The following is a 23,814-nucleotide window of genomic DNA, read 5'->3' as shown; positions in this document are numbered from 1 at the left end:
GAGTCCATCAAGATCCTTGAAGGTGGATCAGCAAACAAAGACTCGTTTGTAGAGCGTGCGAGCGGGCCAACAGGACAGCCGTCTGATCCTGCTTGACAGTGCTCTAAAGACATTGCTAACCGAACTAATGACACTGTCAACTCATTTTGGTTGATCGAAGGGTCAAACGAGACTTTCGAAACGTAGGCTGACAAACGAATGTTCGTTTTTGGATGGTGCGTGTCGCCAGAGAAAGGCCGTCTGCTTAGGTTCAACAAGGCTTTACAGGCATTAGAAACAGGTAAGTAACAGCACTGTCGACTAAATCTAGATGACAGAAGGAACCAAAAAGACCATTAAAGGTGGGTAGTAAACGAAATTTCGTTTTCGGATGGTGTGTGTCAGTAGAAACACCATACGAATCTTGGTAGGAAAAGCACTATCAACTAAACCTAGTTGATAGAAGGCTCAATGAGTATGTCAAAGGTCGGGTAGCAAACGAAGATTCGTTTTTGGAGGGTGCGTGTAGTAGAACAGCCAGGAGGGCGAAAGGGTCTTTTCACGGATAGTAGCCTTGCTTTCTACTCGCTGTTCGATATCATGAAGTGAAACCAATCGTCGAGCTGCGAGCTCTGATTGGTCGACTGCGAGGAGGTTGCTTGCAATAACAAACATTGCGTCTCTCACTTACGGATTTCTCTCTTCAACCCATCACACAACTTTTTTTCTCTTCCGCACTCCCTCATCCCCTTCATCTCTACCGCCTCCGCACGCAACGACAAGTTCTTCAGATGTTCAGTGCCTTTAATTAGGTATACTGTTCAAAGCATAAGGCATAAGGTGAGCAGTCACAACTTTGATACGATCTCAATCTTTCGGCTAACTCAAATGAATGTAAAGATCTGCAACACCTCTCGACTTGCAACGCATAGATGCGTGCGCTTACAGGAAGTGGTGCCCCTGTAAGCAAAGCATCCGACAACTACCAGATCCTCGGCATGGCATGCCCTCGGATAGCACGGGACCCCTCTCAAGTGGAGTTGTGACCCTTGGGAGATTAAACAATCTTCATCAATCTTTTTCAACCAAGCCGCAACTCGAGCAGTTGCGCCGCACTCTCCGCGTGCGCTTGCAGGAAGTGACGCCCTGCAAGAGAGACTTTTGACAATCACCAGATCTATGGTCCCACAAATACTGTTAGATGCACTGGAACCCCTCGTAGGATGTCATGGCCCTGCGAGGTTAAGCCCCCCAATCACTCACAATTTCCAATACAAGACGCACTTCCACAGCTTGCGCTGCACACCGTCAATTGAAGCATGCAAGACTCTTCGACAACTACCAGATCTATGGTACAAAAGTACTGTTAGATGCACTGGGACCCCTCGCAACTCGGCCCTTTGCAAGCGCGCGAGGTTAAGCTCCGTTGATTCATGCTCTTGCGCAATCAACAACCCTCCAAAATCATTCTTTCAGCATCTGCACACATTACACTTCACCGGTGACTCGAAAACGAGGACCGTGAAGTCACACGTTTCAGACCGCTGCCTTCTCAATGTACGTCGTTCGCTCCTGCCTCTTGAAGTGCTACTGTTTTCGAGCACGTGCTGACACATGCCAGGCACCCACCCACTGCCAGATGCTCCTTCCTCATGCGAAAATGGCTCCACCCCCGCCACGGAACCGTGGAGAGGGTGAAGTCGCATCTTCGTACGCTCTTCCTCGGCCAAACGTCTTGTTGACCTGTTCGGTGCCTTTCGCGTCCTTCTCCCATCCACTCTCCTAATTGAGGCCTCGACTCGATCAACCTCATCGCCACGATGGACAGGTAAGCGCTCACTCTTCATCTCTCGTCTGCTGATGACTGCGGCACTGTAGCTGTAGAGATGCACAATTGCTTTCCAAACGGAAGCATGGCCTCGACAATGTCTGAAGGGGATGGCGCCCCCTTGAGCAACCCCTTGGGCATCCCTCGGGCGCCTCCTCGGGCGTCTCCTTGGGTATCTCCTTGGGTATCTCCTTGGGTAACGCTCTAGTCAGGAGGCTACCGTGCATTTCCACAGCTGCTATAATGCATTCTTCAGCACACGAGAAGGTGCTCATGTCCTTTTCCTTAACTGACCTGTGTGTTTTAGTTCTGTCCCCAGCCCTCCTGAGACCAATTCGCTCAAAAGAAAGTCACCTATCGACGACACATCGTCCCTCGATCTACAGCTTCTACGAACCTTGGTATTTGACACTATTATCGCTCGGCTCAAAGCACTCAACATTCCGACCTACCACCTCGACAAGCAAAAGTTGAGCTTTGCTCTTCCTACCTCAACGAGCAATCACTGGTTGACCTTAATCGAAACTCCAATTCTTCTTCCAGATGATGCTTTCGCCGACATCATAGCATGCACCGAAACCACAGGAGTCATGAAAGACTGCCCAAAAGGTCATACAGTCTATTACATACGCTCATGGGAGATGGAAATCAGGCAACTCCGTGCCGTTCTTGACCTATGGAAGCAACAAGGCAAGGACTACCCAGAAGCCGCCGTCTGGGAAGCAATGATTGAAGGCATCACCGATGATACAATTCTTGTTTACATCCGCTACCTGGGCAAAACCGAACTTACTTCTGGTCAAGAAAGGCACCGTGATGATGAGCGAATGAGAGATTCTGGAATGTTTCACGACTTTCGCAGTGATTGCAAAGCTCTTTGGCCATCCGTCACGTCATCGGTCAGAATATTCAACGTCGATGCCTTTGAGCTCAAGCCAGCAAAGTACGGAGCAGCCTACGTTGCACGACCTTCAGTAGAGGATGTTGACTTACGCGAAAGAGTGCTTATTGCACTTGTGGGTCAGGCATCATCTCTCAACCGTCAGAGCGGAGGCACTCTCGCTGCATATCAACCTTCAGACTCCGACATCGCGACTTTCAAGGGCCTCGGCACGGCTACATTCTCAAAGCTTGCGGACAAGGCCATTCATCAAAAGCCAACAGCAAGTCTTCGCAAACGTGTCGCCGACTGGATGGACGATACTTTACGCTTCGCAGCTCAACACTCTGCAGAGTTGGGTCTTGGTGTCAAGAGTCCTCTCAATCATCGACACCGCAAAGAGTGGATTGACCAAGCTTTGCCGACAAGAGTCTTCGGCCACACATTGATGGTTGTAATAGGAGACGACATGCCACTGCAGTCTCTGGAGAACCCGTTGAACTTCTGGTACCAAAAGGCCAGGTCTGCTCAAATGATGAAAGACTTCCTCTCGAGACTCATGGCATATGAACAAGATCGCTCCGACTGGCATCCTCTACGCATGGACCCACTCGTCAAAGCTGGTGTGCTGCCCTTCATTGATCACTGCTATTGGCCCAATACTACAAACTTGCGAGAGGAGTGCATCGCCCACACACGTTCATACTTTGAAGCTTCGCAGCCTCTTCTGGCTCTTACCTTGGGGGGAATGACCAACAGGTTTGTGAGAACCAACTTTGTCAGCACATACGATCAGTCCATCCGAAGTCTACTGGGTGAGCTTAGAAACTTCACCATACAGTACTTCACTGAGCCTGGTGAGGTTACTGCTGATTATGGCAAGGCTCCGACAGCTGCAAATCCTATCAATCCGGAGCACGCTTTCATTCAGATGCCAACATTCCATCCGGGTACTGACAGGTAAGTACATGAGCGCGCATCACATTGCAGAGTTCTTTTCAAGATTGAGAAGACGTCAATTGAGAGCCTACCCCTTACGGGCGTCTTTGTGGGCCTCCTTGTGGGCGCTCTCAGGCTCTCAATGTGAGTCTCCGGCTTTTGAATAGCTCTCTGCAATGCGGCATCATTCGCAAACTCACAGCCCTCTCATAAGAAATGTGCTAACCCATCGCCTTTTTAGGTACGGCTCTGGTTCCACCGCGCTTCGTCGAGTCATTGATATCAACTTCTGGAAAGTCTGTCTGGCACTTGAAGTTACGCTGGACATTCTCTACAGAGTCGAGAACGACTCTTCGTTCCGACCATCCAGGCTGAAAATCTGTCGTCTGATACTGGATCATGTCGAGCGTCGTTGGCAAGCTAGCGGTGCGGACATTGTTTTCCAGCAAGCGAAGCAGGATCTTGATGCCATAAATAAAGGTCAGAATGGCGGAAAGACCCGATGGTCGTCCGACGCTACAAGAGCTTTCTCGCGCTCAATCAATGGCAGGACTATCAACATCACAGCTGCCGGCAAGATTTCATTCTTTTGGAAGGACAACACTGGCAGAGATCGGCAGTTCAGCTTGTCGGCCAGTGCAGGCATCGTTGCTAAGAAGGGAGAGGATAAGACAAGGAAAGTGTTCTTGTAAGTTGACCCCCTACGGACCCCCTCACGGACCCCCTACCGACCCCCCTACCAACATCTCGAATGGAATAAGATTGTCGTTGTGAGCTATGACAATGCACGATTGTTTCCGGAGACAAAGGCATGTCCACTGAGAGAGTGTCAATCTGACGTCGCTTTTACAGTATCGACAAAGGCATCGACATTCAAGACAAAGATGGAAACTCGATGAGCTCATCCAACTTCGGCACCGTCAACGCCAATCCCACAATCCCTAGAAGCGTCCTGCAGAAGAAACTTTCAAAGGGTATAGAGAAGGATATCAAGACTGTCATTGAGCTTTGGGAGCACGAGACCGGCCTGGACTTTGCTCAACTCTCAGCTTCAGGTCCTCGTTCTGCTTGTGGTCCTTGTAAGCAGAGCCACGAGGCCTGTTACGGCGGCACTCCTTGCAACAGATGCAAGGAACGAAACATTACTTGTTTCGATCATGTCAAAACGGCCCCGGTTGCTAATTTGGTCGCCAAGTCTCACTGATGCAGATGTTCAATGCTAACATTGCTTGTCACACATCATCACAGAACCGAGTAGCTTTGCTATTCCTATCATCGCAGCATGACTTTGCATTATAGATATTTCAAAATGGCCACGAGAGTACATACTTACAACTTCTTTACTGTTGCTCTGCGTGACTGCTCATTAAGCTTGCAATCTCTTGAATGTCGAGCTGGAAACGGATCACGTGCTGTCTTTCTTGTCGATGTGTAACGGGAAAGCCTTTGTCTCATGGTGACCCTGCCGCTTTAAACAAAGCACTATACATTCCTATATTTGTTCAAGCAGAGCTGTTTTGTAGAAGATACAGCAGTCTGAGATCCTTTGCATGGACAAACATTATTTCTCTCCGAACCTTTGTATTTTTCTTCAAAATTCATGCAAGCGGAAATGGTCGAGTAATATCCAATTGACATGAGCCATATAAAGACCTAGATGAATTCTGCTTTCGGAGATTCTTTGATATCGAATTACTTTGTTGAGTTTAGCTCTCTGGATTTCTACGTTAATACAAAGATCTTTGATGCTCAAAGTGTGCTCTAGTATGCTTAAGGATGCAGAGTTGTTTGCCATTTGGTGTTCGACATGTATTGGCTTGCTTAGGCTGTCTGTTTTCCCACAATATTGAATACAACAACAACCATATACTAACACACACTACTAATACTAATACAGTCTTGCTTTGGAACTTGATAATTTGGAGTTCACGAGATAATCAATCTTTCCTTGCGGTGAGCTGTGAAGCCTGGAGCCTGGGGCGTGACTAGAAGCCTCTCAACACTGTAAAGTATATACTCCGAGATTGAATTTTCTAGTTGAACTGGTGCTTTGGCGCAGTGGTAGCGCGTGAGCTTTTATCCAATCTCCAATAAATCATATCGCCACTAACTGGGTCAGATCTGTTTCCGGTTTATGGCATCACATAAAATGCCGGATCTCGCAGGAGGTCGAGCGTTCGACCCGCTCAAGCATCGCTTTTGCTCCCTGTAGACGCCTCAGAGTGTGTGGACGCATTTTTGCGTGTATATGAGCGTGCGGGGAGCCTCCAGGAGAAGGTTGTGTGTTCAAACTACTCTGGGGTCGTGCTTTTGTCGCTAGAGGCATGGAAATGATCTTGGTATACTGCCTGACCATTGAAAGATAACGTTGAGACATCTTAAACAGAAAGACTTGCCATGACTTGCAAATTTCTTGAAATAGTACTTTGTATGGGAATACTATCAATATATCTTGAAATATGCTCGCATAAGCTGGTTTGTGAAACTGCGTGTCCTGATCGGAGAAAAATTCTTTATCTGATTATACAGGTGGCTATGAGACATCTACCTCACCTTGCATTAGAGGGATGCTACTTGAACTTATGCTTCCAGCAATACTTGATCAGAACAAAGCTTTATGTATACTTGACTTATACAAGCTTCATAACTAGTCTTGCATACAAAATTGGAAGCTGCCAAGAACGTTTGATCATGGCAAGCAGGCATGAATCATGATGGAGCTCATAGCAAAACGATGACACGATGCGACGAAAGAGAAATCGAAAGAACAAGTTGGACCTAAAGACGGCGGAGGCCGGGCGGCGATGAGGAAGTCTTGAGGAGCCGAGAGCAGCCGACGACACGATTGCCCCTCTGGAGATGGATGGGTCACCAGGCACTAAAAACAGGTGGCTGGGGTACTTTGGCTGAGTACAGCATGGTATTCCGTAAATTCACGAGTTGAATGGGATGGGAGATCAGTGTGTAAGAAATGAGCAGACAGACACTATGCGCTGGACAGAGTGAGGGTCATGTTCGAGTACATAAACGAATGAGGATCAGGCGAAGACTGCAAGACGTCGCGGTGGTGAACGACGAGGGTCTTCATGACGTGTGGTGCGTCGAAGTCTGAGCAGGCTTGGCAGCTCACACGGGACAAAATTGGGCAGAAGGGCCGTTCGGAAGGGTCAAACGCGGACGAAACGAGCCCTGGAGTCGTCGCAGCCTGCCTGCCCTCTTCCTCGTCCTCTTTGTCCCCTTCTTCAACCACCCATCTCGCACCCCTCCCCCCTCCGCCCTTCCTTTGAGGAGCGACTCTTGCAGCAAGGAAACCTCCCGTTTCCCTGACGAAGACCCCTGGGCACGCTTTTGCAGTTTGTGCATTCGCTCGCCTTGACGGCTGCAGGCTTCACTCGACTCGCCGACGCCCTCATCGCCAGTCACTGCCCTTGACGACTTCGCATCGACGCCTACTCAACGCGCTTCGACCTATTCACTTAGTGTTAAGCCCACCCGTCGCATCTCACGTCACCGACCCTCTTCGTCGTCGCAGTCCACCTACGCCCTCTGCGCTGCCTGGTCTATTCGCATATCTCTATCCGACCGCCTCGCACCCTACTCGAGTCTGCCATCGTCTGCTTCGCTCGTCTCACCTCTAGGCCCGTCCGATTGCGCATGCAACTGAGCCTCTACTAAAGCGTGGGCCCAGAGCGCTTTGCGCTTCGCCGTCGGCGCGAAGTAATCGGTTCGCACAAACAACTCTTGCCTACCGTCTACTCACCTACTAACTCTCTTCAGGGTGTGAAATCGCACTCGATTTCAACTCCTCTCGAAATCATGCCGTCCTTTTACCCCCGCCAACTCCCTCCCACCCCGCCCGAGTTCATCCCTTCTAGCTGCCAGCGCATGCAGTACCCTCATGATTCATACCGCTCCTGCGACTCCCGTCAGGATGCTGCTTACGACTACTCAAGAGGATACCAGCAGCCTGCTTTCCAGCGTAACTCGATTCTTCCTCCCATCAACAATTACTATGATTCAACCAGCGCCCCCATCCTGCCACCTTTGAGAATGCAGGAGCGTTTGGCCATCGAGGATGACTATCGCCTGCGCCTCCAACAGGAACAGCGCAGCCAAGCCGCGCAACAACAGCAGCAACAGGCACAGCAATCAACACAGAAGGAAGACAAGGCAACAGGAGGAGTTTCGGCCAAACTCGACTACGAAATGGAACGCATGACGAACTTTGTGGCGGAATCGGCGTCGGGAATGTATGCTCTCCATCTGTCCCCCATCTGCCTTGCAGATATTGACATCTGTCGAAGCATCCAGCCTAGTGTTCCTATCCAGCCCTCTTTTCGCAAATGGGTTTCGCAGGTTTTGTCGGCAACCAGACTGCCCTCGGCAACCATCCTTCTCAGTCTGCACTACTTGACCGTCCGTCTGCGAGACTATCCTCCTAGGACCACCTCTTCGTCCGAGAACCACATCTACCGCCTGCTCGCCGTCGCCCTAATCCTGGGCAGCAAGTTCCTTGATGACAACACCTTCATCAACCGCTCATGGTCCGACGTCACAGGTATCAGAGTGTCTGAGCTGAACAATCTCGAGATGGAATGGCTTGCCCTCATCTCCTTCGATTTGCACTGTGATCCTTCTGATCCTGCTGGTCTGGCTAGTTGGTTACGTGCATGGAATGACTACGACGCTCAAGCCATCAGCCGTTCGCGCACCACCCGCCTGTCTCCGTTGAACACCAACATCCAGCGCCAGTCACCCCGAGCATCGCGTTCTCCTTTCCAGCCACAGTACAAGGGCAGCTTCGCCGACTTCACCCCCCAGTCATCAAGACCTTCCTCTACCTATTCAGGCACTCCCTATACGTCCGCTGACCCCTGGAACCGTACTGAGCCTACTACTTCGGTCGAGGCTTTCTACAACAGTCAGCACCGTTACCCAACATTAGATGAGCTCGACCACTCCAACAGCCTTGCTGCCTTGGAGCAGGCTCGAAGATCTACTGCCTACGGCGGTTGTGCCTTGCCTCTACCACCTGCCTTGACTTCGTCTTACTATTCTCCTTGGAACCAGTCCACTTGGGGAGGCTCTCACCCACCTGGCTGTAACTGCATGGCATGTGCCCGCCAGTACATGCCTTTCATGGGTGCCTCGGGATACCCAGCCCAGACTGTTGTCGGTTGAATGACCACGAATAACGATCATCCAATCGAACACTATAGACGCCACAAGCGACTGGTCCAACGATTATTCGAAAAGTTTTGATCCTTTTTGCCGCGACTTCCAGCGTACCCCGGACCACCAAAAAAGTTTTTCATCGCACGTCTACATCGTCCACAAAAAAATTCTCTCTCCGTTTAGCGCTTTCTTCAACTGTTCATATTTCTTGGTCTGTCGAGCCTGGGACAGACAGCACAGCTTTCCGTTACGATGCTCCTCATCTCTTTCTTTTCCCTATTTTCAGCGCAGCCATAATATGCGCAGCTAGATTTTTTTCTTTTTTTGTTTCGACGAGGTTCTTCCTACAACTCTAGACTATCCCTAGGACTGGGGTCGCGGACTTGGTATGCGGTTTTTTTTCTTTTTTCGCATGGCGTTTGTTTTGGCTGCGGCCTTTGTTGCTTTGACGGCGAGCGGATCATCTTGCAGCGTTGCACTCTTAACGCCCTCATTGTTCTCATCCTTCTTGTTTCTTGCTTTCCTAAGTTTGCAAGGAACGGCCGAGCAGGTATCCATCGTGAGATTAGCATCACACTGATTTTCTCACCATCTTGCTTGGTTTTGTTATTCTGTTTACTTCATTTGGCTTGCTCGATGTCTTTTGCTGGGATGTTCATTCTCTCTCTACCTATCCCCATCAAATACACAAAAAAATTAATCTGGTCTAGGCTCTTGCCTTGCCAGAAACTTTGGCCGTCAATTCTCCAATTCTCCTTTGTGAACTTTTGACTATTAGAAAATCCCCGGAACGAGCTCACACATCCACTAATTACCCGGGTATCTTGCGCTCGCTGCCAGAAGATACCACCAACGCAAATAGATGCCAAAGGTACTCCAGAACGACCGCCCTCCTGCTGAAGTCGGATCATGCCTTTGTCGTCTGCTTCGACAACTGCTTCGACCAAAGTCTGGTGTATTTGCCATTGAGACTGTAGAGCTGCTCATGTGTGCCTCTTTCCACAATTTGACCATTCTGCACAACAAGAATGAGATCTGCATCTTGGATTGTTGACAATCGATGAGCCACAACAAACGTCGTTCTCCCTTTAGTCAGTCTCTTGAAGGCCCTCTGGATTGCGGCTTCTGTCTCTGCGTCAACCATGCTTGTTGCCTCATCCAGCAGCACAATATGAGGATTGCGCAAAATTGCTCTGGCAATTGCGATGCGTTGAAGTTCACCACCACTCAATTTCACGCCACGCTCTCCAACAGTAGATTGATAACCATCAGGGAATGAGATGATGCGATCGTGAACTGCTGCCGCTCGACAAGCCTCTTTGACTTCTTCATCTGTTGCTTTCAGTCGAGCATAGCGGACGTTTTCCATAATACTGGTGTTGAACAGACATGGGTCTTGAGGCACCATGCCGAATGCTGTACGGAGACTATTCAGAGTGACGCTTCTAATGTCTTGACCATCAATCCTGATGCTGCCATTCGATACATCGTAGTATCGAAAGAGCAACTTGAGAATTGTCGACTTCCCACTACCTGTCTCCCCAACAAGCGCGATGGTCTTGCCAGCTTCTGCAACAAAAGAGACATCGTCGAGAGATGCTTTTCGAATGTCGTAAGAGAATCTGACATTATCAAATTCGATTTTACCTTTTGTGAAGCGTAGAGGTTTTGCTCCAGGGCGGTCAGTAACACTCGGCTTGGTACGTAAGAGCTCCAAAAGTCGTTCCGAGTCAATAAGCATCTGAGACAGTTGTCTCACGGAAAACGAGACGCTGGTAAGCGGTGCTTCGATCGTATGCCAATAAGTCACTAGAGTAATGAAGTTGCCAACAGGCGCTGCACCACGAGACACACGGTATGCTGCAAGCAACGCAGCAGACAGTTGACCGAGAAGCAAAAGAAGATTCTGCGCAGCATACCCTGCGTAATGCACCATGTAATAACGTCCTCGGGCGACATTGTGCTCATCAACTGCATTTGAATACTGGGCACATTCATAGTCTGCCATGTTGAAATGTGCAACAGTCTGCCAGTTTCCGATACTCTCGTTCTGGACCTTGGCCTCGTTGCGTTGAGCCTGGTTGTACCGTCTGCGGCGGTTCATAGCCCAAGAAGTCGTTCTAGATCCGATGCAGGTGTAACCAACTCCGACCAGGATCATAATTAAGGTTATGCTTGCATCGAAAAGAAGCGTGACATATATCAGCGCTATGATGAGGTCGAAGACCATTGGGCCCACATCGAGAAAGACGAAATCGCAGAGTCGATATAGGTGTTGACCTTGCCCAATAGCTGCCATCAGCTCTCCTGAGTGCTTGTTGCTGTGGAAATCCATAGACAGATTCATGATGTGACCAAACGCTGTCGTGCCGATCTTTCGATAAGCGTGCTGCTCGATTGGCAGTTGACAGAACTGAGTGACCGCGTGAAGACCAGCATAAGAACTCAGCCATACATAGAGCATCCACAGCCCGATATCTTTGATGGGAATCTCGCCTAAATCTTGTTAGCTTCGCTGTTACGTCAACTGTATAGTTCCTTACCGGTGTCACGTATTGAGGAGAGCTTGTCGGTAATTATTCCCAGCTGTCTAGGGACCAAGAGATTCAAAGCTCTGTCAGCGAGTATTACAACCATCAAAATGGCCAGGCAGATCTTTGCAGATCGATCTCCAGTAGGCCAGGCAAGTTTTGCAAGCACCTTGAAGTCTCTCAGATATGCCATCCAGCTTCCACACTCTTGTAAACGTTTCCTTTGCTTCTCCTTCAACTCTTTCGTATGATCGGGGCCATCGTCCTCATCTTCGACATTAGGCAGATCACCATCTTCATCTTCGGCGGATTCCACCGAGGTATAATCATCAGTCATTGTGCCATGACCATCGAGCAAAGGTCGACATTCTTCGTCGGCTCGATGCTGTTTTAGCTTCCGGTGGAGGGAGAAGTAAACCACACTGCCAACAAGACCTAACAAGCACACGATACGACCAACTTGCAAAGGAGCATCAAAATCCAAGTTGAGCTTGCTTGGCTTAGGAAAACTCTTGACCAGAAGAATACAACTCTCAAGCAGAGCAGCTAGGATCCAGGTTGTAAGGTAAGGATGCCAGACGCGCTTCGGCTTGCCTAGTAGATTAATTGTCACAGTCCCCCAGATGAAAATCGATCCTCCAATGTAAACCTGGTTGAGCAAATCAGATCTCGCGAATCCATCAAGTCTCTGACGAGCGATTACCTGAATATCCTGCGTCACATCTTGCTGCTCCAATTCTTGGAATTGATGTAGTGCATGCTCCAAAGCTTGCACGATCTGAAGAACGTCAGTAAAGACTAGAGAAGAATGCAGAATCACGTACGAATAGTAGCAGTACGGCTGCTGACAGTACTAGAGACACGGTCTGCCTAGCTTTCGCTGAGCCACGAGAACATTTGGATGGTTTCTGGAGTGTACAGAATGCAATAAGCCGCGCGACGCTGAAGGCTATGCCGATCGCGATGGGTGTGATCCAGTGCAAAACTTGAACGACCAACGAGTCTGAAGACATTTGGCGTTCGTGACCCCCTCGCTTAGGTACAGCTAATGTGAGATGCCGCTTTTGATGCCAGTACCCGTAGTGTGTGCGGAATGTTCTCTGTTGATGGAAGGCAGTCGACAGGCAAGGACCTTGTCCTGAGGAGTCTATTAATTGCGAGAGATACTCTTTTGGGCCAGGAGCAGCACTAGTCAGATGAAGAGACAAGCAAGACAATTCCTAAGCCCTGGGTGTCGGTTCAGTCTTAAGTCATACAGGTCGCGGGTGCAAGCGATGCGCAATCTAGAGAGGTGGCCTGTCCATGCCTTTCTAGTCTCTACAACAAAGCATTTACCTCAGCAAGACATGCAAGCACCTCGGAAGTGAACCCATAGATTTCCATGGAATTTTCGTGAACTTGGACCGGTCATGGCCAACCAAAGAAACGGGGGCTGCGCGACCCCTTGACAACGCATGTAGATACCCCAATCAAAGATATTGGGGCACCTGATAATCGAAAATGCTTACAACTTTCGGGCTCACACCGCACCTATTGGGGGCTACACCGCTCATGGGCCGGTCAGGATGATTGGTGAGCGCGTCCCGCAACATGGAGGCGTTTCTCTCCCCACTGTAGACATACCATGGTTCCGGTACTGTATTGACGTGCGTCGGACTCCGCAGTCTGCGGTCAACCCAGTTCACCTCCAGCCTTCCGAGTGCTTTATGCATGTTAGTGGGTAAAGGCATGGCCAAATATGGGTATGCTTTGTTGTTCTTTGTGAAGACTCTTGCAGCCTCGGATGAGTCTATCGCAATACTCGGCAGGTGGGCAAGCCTGCTTGATACAAGTTCTGAGGTGAATTGACAAAGAAATACAAGTACGCACGTAAAGAAGCAATTTTAGCATGGCGTTGTGGCGTATGTGTCTGTCCCGCAAAACCTGAAGATTAACGAGACACGGGCAAACTTCGTGAGGCTTGGCAGAATCTGTTCAACCCTTCTATGGCTTACGAAAAGTATGAAGATTGGAACTTTTGTTGCTTTCGTTCTTCGGAAGATCAAGCAGAAAGACAAGCCACCGAACCTGGACCTCTTTGGTTCACATGCAGCCTAGCTGAAAGATGTTTCTGATGTAAGATGCAATACTGGATGCCTTACATGCAACGAAAAAGGCTCACAGGACGGACATACTCAAAGATTTTGTATGGTCTCTTGAACGATTGAAAGCCGTTTAGGGCCCACGAGGCTTCCAATGAGATTGACCAGCCTGCTTGTTCATATACTCTTCTGGTTCTTCGTGAAACTGGACGACTAGGCTGGCAATTGATAGTCTCCCGGTTTCCTCTCCACGCCCGAGCGCCATCTTCTACAAATTCTAAAATCAGGTCGAAATCGAGGACGTGGGCTGAAGCCATCTACTGGCTGTGAGCAGAACATTCCTTTCAACTTTGGTTCAATTGTCGATCATGCTTGCTCTCTTCACAATGGTGAGAGCCTGGACACGATTCGACCCTTAGGCTTTCATACTTCCAAACTTGCCATTCGAAAGGTTATGTATGCCAAAGGAAACAACAAGCTATTCTGTTTGCTTTGTGCTATACGATACTTTGAATTATTCGTCACTGTCTATCAATTGAAGCGTACGGGCTCAAATGGTCCGAGATCTCTACTGATCTCCAAAAACAGGGCTCGCCAGTCTGTTCCTGCACCATGAAGGAACGCAAAAGCTTATGCTCACATCTCAATGGACCGCTCTCGTATCTGCACGCATTTGCTGGGGCGTTGCATGGACTTCGTCATTCTTGCTCTGAACTCTAGTAAGGCTTCTGGCTATCACAACAGCAGACTTGAAGCTGTTGAAGCTTGAGGCTTGAGAATCGTTTCGATATCTGATTAGAAGCACTGGAGCTTAAGCACCGGTCAAGAAGGTGAGCTCGGAGCAATAAGGCAATCTTTGACTCTAAACCTCACATTGATTATTATTGTGCCAATAACACTCTCTAACTTGGTTGTAAGAAGGCTCTATCAAGTATCGACCAGCATCTCAGCAACCGCGTCTAGGCTCGAAGGTGTTACAACAATGCAAAAAGATGAGTTGTTTCCCTGAGTGCCTATCGAGATAGCGTGATTCGTTCTTTCGAATTGCTTCGCAGTTCTTTCACATCCCACGAACTCAACTCCCACAATCCGTTTGTTGCATTTCCATATCTCATTGTCACTCGCCCTTCTTTGTCGGGAGTCCTCTCTACTTCTTTGGCACATGGTGCTTCTCTTTTTCATCCAACCCTTTCTTTCTTTGTGTGCAGTTCGACTCCCCATTATCCCCATTCAATCCCTGAAGAAGGACTCATCTCGTCAAAGACGCACCTCTTTGTGCGCATACACAGCGGTATGCATTGTTTCCTGCTCTTGAATTGTATACAAAACCCATCTGCGATGCGCTCTCTTTCCTCTTCCCAGATCCAAACGAAAACACAAAAACAAACCAACAGCAACCCAATCCCCTAACCCAAAAGAAAATCAAAACCACAGAACGACCGGTTCGTTTGGAAAAGAAAATGCTGATACTCAACTTTCTCTCGATCATTTTCATGGTCTTCAACCTCCTAAACACTACATACAATGTGCTGACTTCCACTCCTAGCTTCCTCCTCAGACCTGTCAAGCCTTATACCAAGCCATTCCTCAAGAAACACCCTAAGATGACTTACTCTCTGATCATCTTCGCTCTGGCCTTGTTTGTTTACGGCATCTCGGACAAATTCTCCAACGCTTACATGCTAACTTTCTTCTTGCTTAGTGTGTTCCGCTACCTTCGCTTGATCGTCAACATCATTGCCTTCTCTAACCTCAAGGGTCACCCTATCAAAAAGAACCCTACCTTCAAGTCGACTGATGTTTCTGTTGTCGTTCCCACTGTGTTCGCCGACAAGAATGAGGTTATGGCCTGTCTCAAACGCATTCGTGTCTGCAACCCTCTTCAGCTCATCGTTGTCACCAAGGACGAGCTTGTTCCTGATGTTTATGCTGCTTGCGCTGAAGTTACTGCTGGTGCTGAATCTGATGACGAGAAGCTCGACATGGTTCAAGTCATTGGAGTCGCCAAACTCAACAAGAGAACTCAAATGGTTGCAGCTCTTCAACAGGCTGTTACTGGTTCCATTGTCGCCTTTGCTGATGATGATGTCTTTTGGCCTGGTAGTGACTTCATCACCGCCATGTTGGCATGCTTTGAAAATCCTGAGGTTGGTGCTTGTGGTCCTTCTCAAAGAGTCTGTCGCTCAACCGACCTTGACAAACCTACTACTTTTACGAATTTCTTGGGTATCTGCTACCTTGAACGCCGCAACTTCAACACTGGTGCTACGAACTTGATTGACGGCGCTGTTTCCACACTCTCTGGTCGTACCAGCTTCTACCGTGCCTCTCTGATCCAGAATGATGCATTCATGAATTTCTTTTTGAATGCGCTCAATCACGATGACGATAAGAACTTGACAAGGTGGGTTTATGATCAGGGCTACCAGATTACCCTCAACTTCAATCCTGCGGCTCGTATCATGACTACGCTTGAAACTTCACCCAGAATGTTCCTCAATCAATGCATGCGCTGGGCTCGTGGTCACTTGCGGCTAAGGTAGGGGACCGTATAGTATATATTATGTATTTTAGTACCTATAGAGCAGTATAACGTGCTGTATGTATGTTCTTGGTGATTTATATCCCCATCCGAGGTTCGTGTGGCTATGCCGGACTTTGTTCCTGCACCACGGGACCAAAGCTTGGCGCCACGAGGACAACCATCCCATCTGTCACACGACGCACAATCAGAAGTTGAGTATAGCCGAGTGCTCTCATGCTCTGGAGCATTGTCTCAACTATGGTTGTACCCGTTTCGAGCAGATCCGTGGTTCTTTTGAGACGTCGTCTTCTGCCTTTGTTGACTCATCTTGGAACAGACGAACATGTCTGAGGCTGTGAGACATGTCAAGTCTATATCATCAGCGAGAGCGGTACTGACTTTTTGCTCACCTAAGATCTTCATCAGCAACGACCGCGCCGATGGTCATCTCACTGCCTGCACCGAAGCGCTCGTCCAAATACTACAAAGCAGATGATAGTCCCCTGAACACTCAGAACGACGACCTGCCTCTCAATTGCCCGACCCCCTTCTCCAGCACTACCGCTATCCTCTTGGCGGGAGATCCTCGTCCAACCAGAATAAAGCAGGAACCCGCAGATTTTGACACCGTAGAAGAGCAGTTGCCGTACTTCAATACATCGGCACCCCTGAAAGAGACCGGGGCAACATACTTCTCCTCCGAGGGTCTTCGGGATGGATCAATCCAGACGACTCCAGCACGGTTGCAGGCCTTCCGCTACACCAGCAGGCTAGCGGAGATGAAAGATTCGCTAGCGAACCGTTGGCAGACCGGCTTTCTTCCAGCAGCCCCCAAGTGCTGGACACGAGTGGATGCTAGCCTTCAGGATCCTTTGTCGAGGCCGGGAGCTGCATCACCCCGTGGGGAAGCAGGCTTCTCAGGGTCACAACGACCTCCCAATGTGCCGCGTCTAGCAGATGGTTCTGCTCACGTAGCACACGGATTCTTCCATCGCATTGTTCGCTGCATTCTGCCTTTGCTCGCGGTTGGGACCGTACTACTGGTTGCGCTGCTTTCGACAACCCCCGGCGCCAGTGCTTCGATGCCATCCATTGCATTGGACAGCAACATTACACATGTCGTGGGACTGGTCAACCAGATTCACGACAAACGTTGTAGTCTCGACGCGAATTTGTTCGACACCGACCCGCCCGGTATTCGAGACAATCCGATCGCATCACCGGAATCACGCGAAGTTCTTACCGACATAAGAGTACACCTGCGAACCCGCAGCCTACCTTCCGCAAGACTCGTGATGACAAAGTATTCTGAACAAAGCTACAATAGCTTCATGGAGGATCAAGGCGCCCTTTATGGGCTGCTGGAGTCTCTGCAGGTCTGCATCGGAAAATGGGAACACGAGGTTGTCGACTATCTAGAGTGCGTCAAACGACACCGATCTGCTATGGAGACTGCGCTATACGACTCCTCGAAAGAGAACAACACATTCTTCACCAATCTCAACGACAGTGCCAAACAAATCTTGCAGTCCTTCTTAGACATGGAGGGCGTCAAGAATGAGCGCGAAGCAGCCAAGCAGAACAGAAGTCGCATCGAGGATTGGCTCACTGCATCGGCGAACGACGGTCACACGCTGGAAGTGGCAGTCGACACGTTGCAATGGACAGAACGCCGCATCGGTGTTGTTCTGAGGGCATTCCAGCGATTCGAGGAGAAGGGAAAGCGTGTTCGCGGTGACAGCACCCAGCCGGAGAGGTCCGAGTGGGAGAGCCACTATGTCGAGCTGATGGAGTTACTCGTGGAGGGATTTGGCGATTTTTGGTATTCGAGATGATGCTTGCGGTTGCGGTCAAGCCTTTTGTCACTGGCGGTGTGGAGAGCAGATCAACCTCGACACCTGTGGTATGTTAGTGAGTTTGCACACAAGATTTTAGTGTTTCGTGAAACCTCACATTGTTATTCCCTTTCACCGCGTGGCTGAGGGCGAGCTTCCCACCATGAATTGAACTTCTCCTCTTCAGCATCAGTGAGACTGACTGTGTCGTAGAGAAGCAGCTTCAGACGATAGATGTTCACGTCTAGCATGATATCCTTCTCAGCCCGATACGCTGGCGTGTCGAAATCCGCCTGAGTCTTCGAAACGATGCTGTCGTACTTTTCCATTTCGCCGCAGAGGGTTTCCAAGATGTTCAGTTTGACTCTCGTAAGGACTTTGGATCGATCGGCGGTCCGAAGGTCAGGAATAACCAAGCGCGCAAGACCAAATCGCTCAGGGTCTTTCAAAATGTCGATGAACGCATGGATTTCTGGCTCAGTGACGGTGAGTTCCTCGCCATCACCGTCGAGACGCGCCCAGAACTTCGTGCATACGTCCTGCAGGATAGCCGCCCAGTCTGGACAGCGCACCGGAGAACGCAGCATCTGGACTCGGGCGAGGAAATCGTCTCTGTCCGACATTGGCGATGGTAGAAACAAACCCCCTTTTCGACGAAGGACAGTCGTGGTTCGTGTCTGATTTCAGGAGAGTGAGTGCCGGTCGGGGTCAGGTCAAATTCAAATGGAAAAGCGAGCGAAGTTGTTGTTTGCTAGTGCACGCCCAACCGATATGCAGGTTTCCCTGTGAAACACAAACTCACCGTCCTTGGCGAATCTCTTCATCAGCCGTTCCGACTTGTTCGTGCTCCGCTCTGATGTTCTGATATCGCTCACTCGGGATTCACGAGAGTCTGTCGATGCTGGAAAATGGCACCCCCAACCCTTCGAGAGATCGCTAAGTCCGATCGCTTCTTCTGGAAGGCTACCCAGGCAGAACAGTGGTCAATGTCCATTGCCGACAAGGCGGCTGATGGCAAGAGAAGACCCCTGGCGAAGAATGAGCTTGCAGTCATGGCTTTGAACGAGATTGCGGCCAGCGAACTTTACGGCGAAGGTTTCTTTTTTCACATCAGAAACAAAGAGATCTGGAAGAAGGCTCCGAACTCTGAGCTCTACCCGAGCAACCGAGTGGCTCCTCAACCAGGGTGGGTCACGGCAAGGACTTGATAGTCGGCACAAGATGTATGGTTAACAACAACACAGCTCTAGGTGCCCCGACATTCTCTTTATGCGCTACACCTGGGATCAAGCCTCGCGCGACGCTTTCCGCGAATCGACCCACCGTGCAAGATATCTACGAGCAGACGGTCTTCTCAACCTGCCTTCGGACCTCACACCACTCTATGCCATCCAATACCCTTATGGTCCCAAATATCCGATCTACACCACGTCTGTCGACTCGCTGGTTGTGGTGGCCACAGAACAAGCGTACTACGTGTCGTCGACCGGTGAGCTGGAAGAAACTGTAGGCCGCTGGCCGAGTCACAAGCCCCAGCCATCCTTTCAAGACCCCGGAGACAGACTCGACACAATCCCATACCTCTGGAAGGAATCGGCTCTCAGCCCAGAAGTCCAGGAGAAGTGGTCACATGTTCACAAAAACTGTTTGGAGGACGTGTACAGAGCCATCATCCAGCGCTGTATGCCCGGAAGATCAACATCAACTTTCGACGTTGGCACTTTCAAGAGAGAAGTACTACCTAGGCCTACAGCGCCCTCGTCAGGCAGCCCGCTTGGAGTTGCCCTTGCGGAGGCCGGTCCTGGAAAGGCGCGTGAGTGGTCGAACCCTCCGAGCAGACGCGGCGGTGTCTTGAAGAGAAAGCGTACTAGGTCACATGTGAAGAATGCTAAGAGTAGAGAGGAGGAGGAGGAGAAGAAGGAGGAGGAGGAGGAGGAGGAGGAGGAGGAAGAGGAGGAGGGGGAATGACAAGGGACACAACAGGGAATCACACAAAGCATAGGCAGGGAAGCAGGAACGATAACTAGTGACTTGAAGCTATGGAGATAGAACTCAGAACGAGGCACCAAGAAACGAAGAGAGTGGCAGAGCGATCTCTGCTTTTATATCCTCCCATCCCGTGAGCAGAACTCCCAGGTTCTGCTTCTCAGCAAATCCGTCGACTTAAAAGAAACCAAGACACCGAGCTCCTTTCCAAAAAGATCCAGCGTGCGACAAACTCATCAAGCAATTTCCATATGACAAAACAAAGAGATGCGACAAAGGCAGAACGCGCGACACTCCAGGCAGCAGCCTCCAAGATACTATAGGTATGTTTTCCTCAGACACAGGGTCGTCCAGGCGCAAGCTGTTGGCGTCGGCTTTCAGGGTCTGGCATCGCCAAGTGCGGGGAAGTATGGGGAAGAGTCGGCGCATAACAACAGTGCAAGGGCGCACAGTATGAAGGAAGGGAAGCAACCTCGACGCGAAGACGTCGTACACGTTCCACAAGCCGTCAGTAATCGGACCGCGTCAAACGCTGCTGCCGGTTCTGGCGCGCTTTGACTCGGGAAAAGAGGAAGAGCTAGTGTCTTCAATCCTTCCACGCTTGAGCGCAGACGCCAGAGGTAGATCCCAAGCAACCAACAGACAGGCGGACGGGGTCAAACGGTGACTGTGGTGAGCGAGCATACCTTCCAGGAGGCTGGCACACGGCAAGTGACTGTAGACTGGCAGATCCGTCGGATCAAGGTGGGTCCAAGGCCAATATTGCAGTGCATTGAGTAACACCACCCCCAAGGCCCAAACATCAACACCGAAAGAATGTTTACGAGTACCGAATTCGGGTGCCATGTAGCCAGGCGTACCGGCAAAGTCGTAGCCCTTACCATTCTCATCCTCAGCGAGGACCGTGACGGCGTCCTCGGCGATACCGAAGTCGCAAAGTACAATGTCTATCGGATCTGCTCTGCGCAGCAAGATATTGTCGGGTTTTATGTCATGATGGATCAGGTCGTGAGAGTTGATGTAGCGCAGAGCATCCAGAGATTGGCAAATGAGAGCTTGCGCTGAAGGAATATCCAGGGCCTGCGGTAGCAAACTATCGAGCATGCTGGTCAAGGTTCCGCCAGCGAAGAAGTCCATGAGGAAAAGGTCTTGCTGCATGGCTTCGGCTCCGGCGGTGAAGCACTTGATGATATGCTTCTGTCCGCTACTTGTCAGTACACCTTCGGATGAAGGAAATCCGGACCGACTTACATGATCTAATTTCATCAAGAGCCCGACTTCTCTACGGGCGCATTGACGAGCTACTTCATCAGTTGTGTCATGGAGCGTTTTCGCAGCAAAGAGCGTTCCATCACTCATACGGAGACACGTGGAGACTGCTCCGAACGAACCCGCGTTGACGTGATGAATTGGAACGAGAGTATCATTCAGCCAAAGCCCTTGGCCGTCAAGGAACTGCATGGCGGTCGAAGCGGGTCCAGACTTGCCGACAGACCACGTGTAACGCTTGAGAAGCTGTTCGAATTGCTCTTTGCGGCGTCTGTTGCTTGGAATCACGAGCCGCATCTGATGAACGTCGTTCCTGCCGAACGAAAGAGTGATCGCGCCTATCAGTGGCCAAGTCTCTCCGCGTAAGAGTCTGCCGCTTTCCATCCAAGTGCCATCGGAAATACGCGTGCCTGCACGGGACCGATCGGTGACAAGCAGGATCCCGGTTCGCGGTTCCAGATGGATGACGAAATGATGAGGATCTACCTGATCCGCTTCTGGGAACACCATCTCGCAAGAACGAGAAGAGCCAAATACGATACAAGTTCGTCCGGAGAGTGACTGGAAATCGATCTTCATGATGGGAGACTGGGAGTCAATGGAAGCGAGGTCGTCCATCATCGGATTATTCGCTGGATGCTCGAATGCCTCGGTTGTCTCAGGCGAAAGAGCTCTCATCAGTGCCAAGACACAGGCCACAGTAGGTGCTTTCTCGGTTTCCATTAATTCCTGGAATCAAGCTGGCGATGATTCGAAAAGAGACGATAGTAAACTGAAATCCGGGAAATGAGCTGCTGACGATGTTGCATATATACTCTCTTGGCTTCTGATGACCGGTCTCACATATGGGTGGGACTCCAAGACAGGCAAGTTTGGATCATGTAAGTGCAGATGGACCAGTATCAGCGCCATCGTGATCTAGCCTCACATCATTCTTTCAAGTTGACGGACCGCTTGATCCGCGAGGATTTGTGGTGCTTATAGCAGCAAGCCACACCGTATACTGTGTCAGTATGAGGCGAACATCTTCAGTCGTATACCCGTCTGACGACGGTTCACCGCCAGAGTTGTTCCAGGAGTGCGTCGAATCGAAGTGAGAAAGGGTGGCTATAAGTCTGTAGGTAGCCAGAAAGGGATAGCACTATGAGCGGTGAACACTGCTGGTCTCTGGGTCTGCATTTCAACAATCTCAAAATGCCATTGCTGGTAGCTTGATTTGAGACAGCGGCCTGTAGCTCTTTGCTCGCCGGCCGTGGTGGGCGGTGAGCAAAGGTCTATAAAGATCACTGGAATCTCCTCCGCAACTTGTCTATCTACTCCTCACCGGCATTACAACCGAAGCTCAAAACAAACGCCATGCCTACCATCACTACCACCGTCCACTTCATCACACTCCTTGGATGCGCCATCGTGGCCATACTGTGCGACCTCACTCCCGTCGATGCAAAGGTGAGAGTCCTTCCTTCGGTTAACAGCTCTGTGCTCATGAACTTCCCAGATGATCTGGAATTCGATCGACGACTTCTTCGGCTTTTGGTTCTCCAACAACCCACTCGTAGGTCAAACCCATCAGAAATATGTTTGCAGTACTAAACGATACGTAGAAGTCTTGGGAGTACCGCTCGCACATGCTTAAGCCTGCCTTCTTCGTCAGTATTTCCTCTAGTTACAAAACGCAGTGACTAACGGAACCAGTACGTCAACGACTTCTTGCACGACTTGAATGAGCCTCTTTTGATGATCTTGAACTCTCTCATCGCCACCCTGTATCGAGTGAGAGGAATCCTCGAACAGGAAGATCTCATGGGTCAGCCCTGGGCAGACTTCACCATGATCGCCATCATCGGACTCATGCTTACGGCCATCATCAAACACCTGATTGCCTATGCCCGCGCCATCATGAGCTTGCTGGAAGTGTTCTAGAATCCACACGGCTGGGATCCGCAAGCTATGTCTGCGACGACCGACGATGAAGAGCATCGGATCAGGATGGATGGTAGGGAGAAGAAGCTTCTAGGTTAACCGGAGTCGAAGGAAGTTGTGGACCTTGAGTCCAGGGTGAGGAAAGATTGATCGAAGAGTAAAAGGATACAGGAGTCATGTGGTAGCTAGCTGACTTGCTTATTTGGAGTTCTCGGAGTTTGTGATTTCAATAAGGCTTTGAATCTATACGTTGTTTGTCCCATGCTGATTTTCTTTCCTTCTTTTTTTCTTTCTTGTTTCTTTCTCTTCTATGTCGAAAGAGCTCCGTTTCGCATGGTTTACCAGACTTTGACCCGACACAAGTCAGACTTTACATATACCATCCACGATGATTTACCATCATTTGCCGGGATAGACGATGTTCAAATTAGCTGGAACGACTCGCACACTGTTCAGACCAAAGAGTAAGTAGTTGTTATTGTTGTTGTTGTCTTTAGCAGGATGACGACAAGCTCCTACACCATGCGTTCGAGACCCTCCTAGCAGCACTCGTAGGGATCGGCACGAGGAGAGCAGATGGATGGAAGCTGATACGAAGAACCTCTGTTTGTCTAAAAAGATCGCGCACGAAAACGTTCCCTCTCTGTTGAACACTATAGTTTTGCGAAGCAGACAGTATAGAGCATTGTTTGCTGACGGCAGCAGTGTGTCTGAAATGTTGCAAAACATCAACTCCTGATTGACCCAATTCCAACTCTCTCAGCCTTTGCATAAGAAGTACTCTCGCTCGTCAACTCTTGATCTACCGACTTTAATTCCAGAGCTCCTCGACCTCCGACCAGGGAACACTCTCGTCTCCGTAGG

At 49.9% G+C, this 23,814-nt stretch overlaps 4 protein-coding genes across 4 annotated transcripts in view; 3 read left to right on the top strand and 1 right to left on the bottom strand.

Annotated features, from left to right (window-relative positions):
- Window positions 1–1,799: 1,799 nt before the first annotated feature.
- Window positions 1,800–4,318, top strand: M437DRAFT_64728 (uncharacterized protein; the record flags this gene model as incomplete). Its single annotated transcript, XM_041024466.1, has 4 exons — window positions 1,800–1,807; window positions 2,115–3,647; window positions 3,678–3,770; window positions 3,868–4,318. The coding sequence occupies 4 exons, from the start codon at window positions 1,800–1,802 to the stop codon at window positions 4,316–4,318; spliced, it is 2,085 nt and encodes a 694-aa protein (XP_040881192.1).
- Window positions 4,319–7,442: 3,124 nt separating this feature from the next.
- On the top strand, window positions 7,443–8,807 carry M437DRAFT_74010 (uncharacterized protein; the record flags this gene model as incomplete). Its single annotated transcript, XM_041026157.1, has 1 exon — window positions 7,443–8,807. One exon carries the CDS (start codon window positions 7,443–7,445, stop codon window positions 8,805–8,807), a length of 1,365 nt encoding a protein of 454 aa, XP_040881191.1.
- Window positions 8,808–9,708: 901 nt separating this feature from the next.
- M437DRAFT_45263 (putative ABC transporter) lies at window positions 9,709–12,345 on the bottom strand (the record flags this gene model as incomplete). Its single annotated transcript, XM_041021057.1, has 3 exons — window positions 9,709–11,297; window positions 11,345–12,062; window positions 12,172–12,345. 3 exons carry the CDS (start codon window positions 12,343–12,345, stop codon window positions 9,709–9,711), a joined length of 2,481 nt encoding a protein of 826 aa, XP_040881190.1.
- Window positions 12,346–15,092: 2,747 nt separating this feature from the next.
- Window positions 15,093–23,814, top strand: part of M437DRAFT_45286 (uncharacterized protein) — a gene marked incomplete at both ends in the record, with an annotated part of 31,684 nt that continues 22,962 nt past the window's right edge. The window contains one exon of the mRNA XM_041021063.1: window positions 15,093–15,936. Coding sequence (XP_040881189.1) covers window positions 15,093–15,936 — 844 coding nt within the window. The remainder of the gene's footprint in view (window positions 15,937–23,814) is intronic.

Source organism: Aureobasidium melanogenum (assembly GCF_000721775.1).
Source record: "Aureobasidium melanogenum CBS 110374 unplaced genomic scaffold scaffold_6, whole genome shotgun sequence".
Taxonomy (NCBI): domain Eukaryota; kingdom Fungi; phylum Ascomycota; class Dothideomycetes; order Dothideales; family Saccotheciaceae; genus Aureobasidium; species Aureobasidium melanogenum.
Note: the sequence above shows the minus strand (reverse complement) of the source record. Positions and strands in the feature narration are given on the sequence as shown.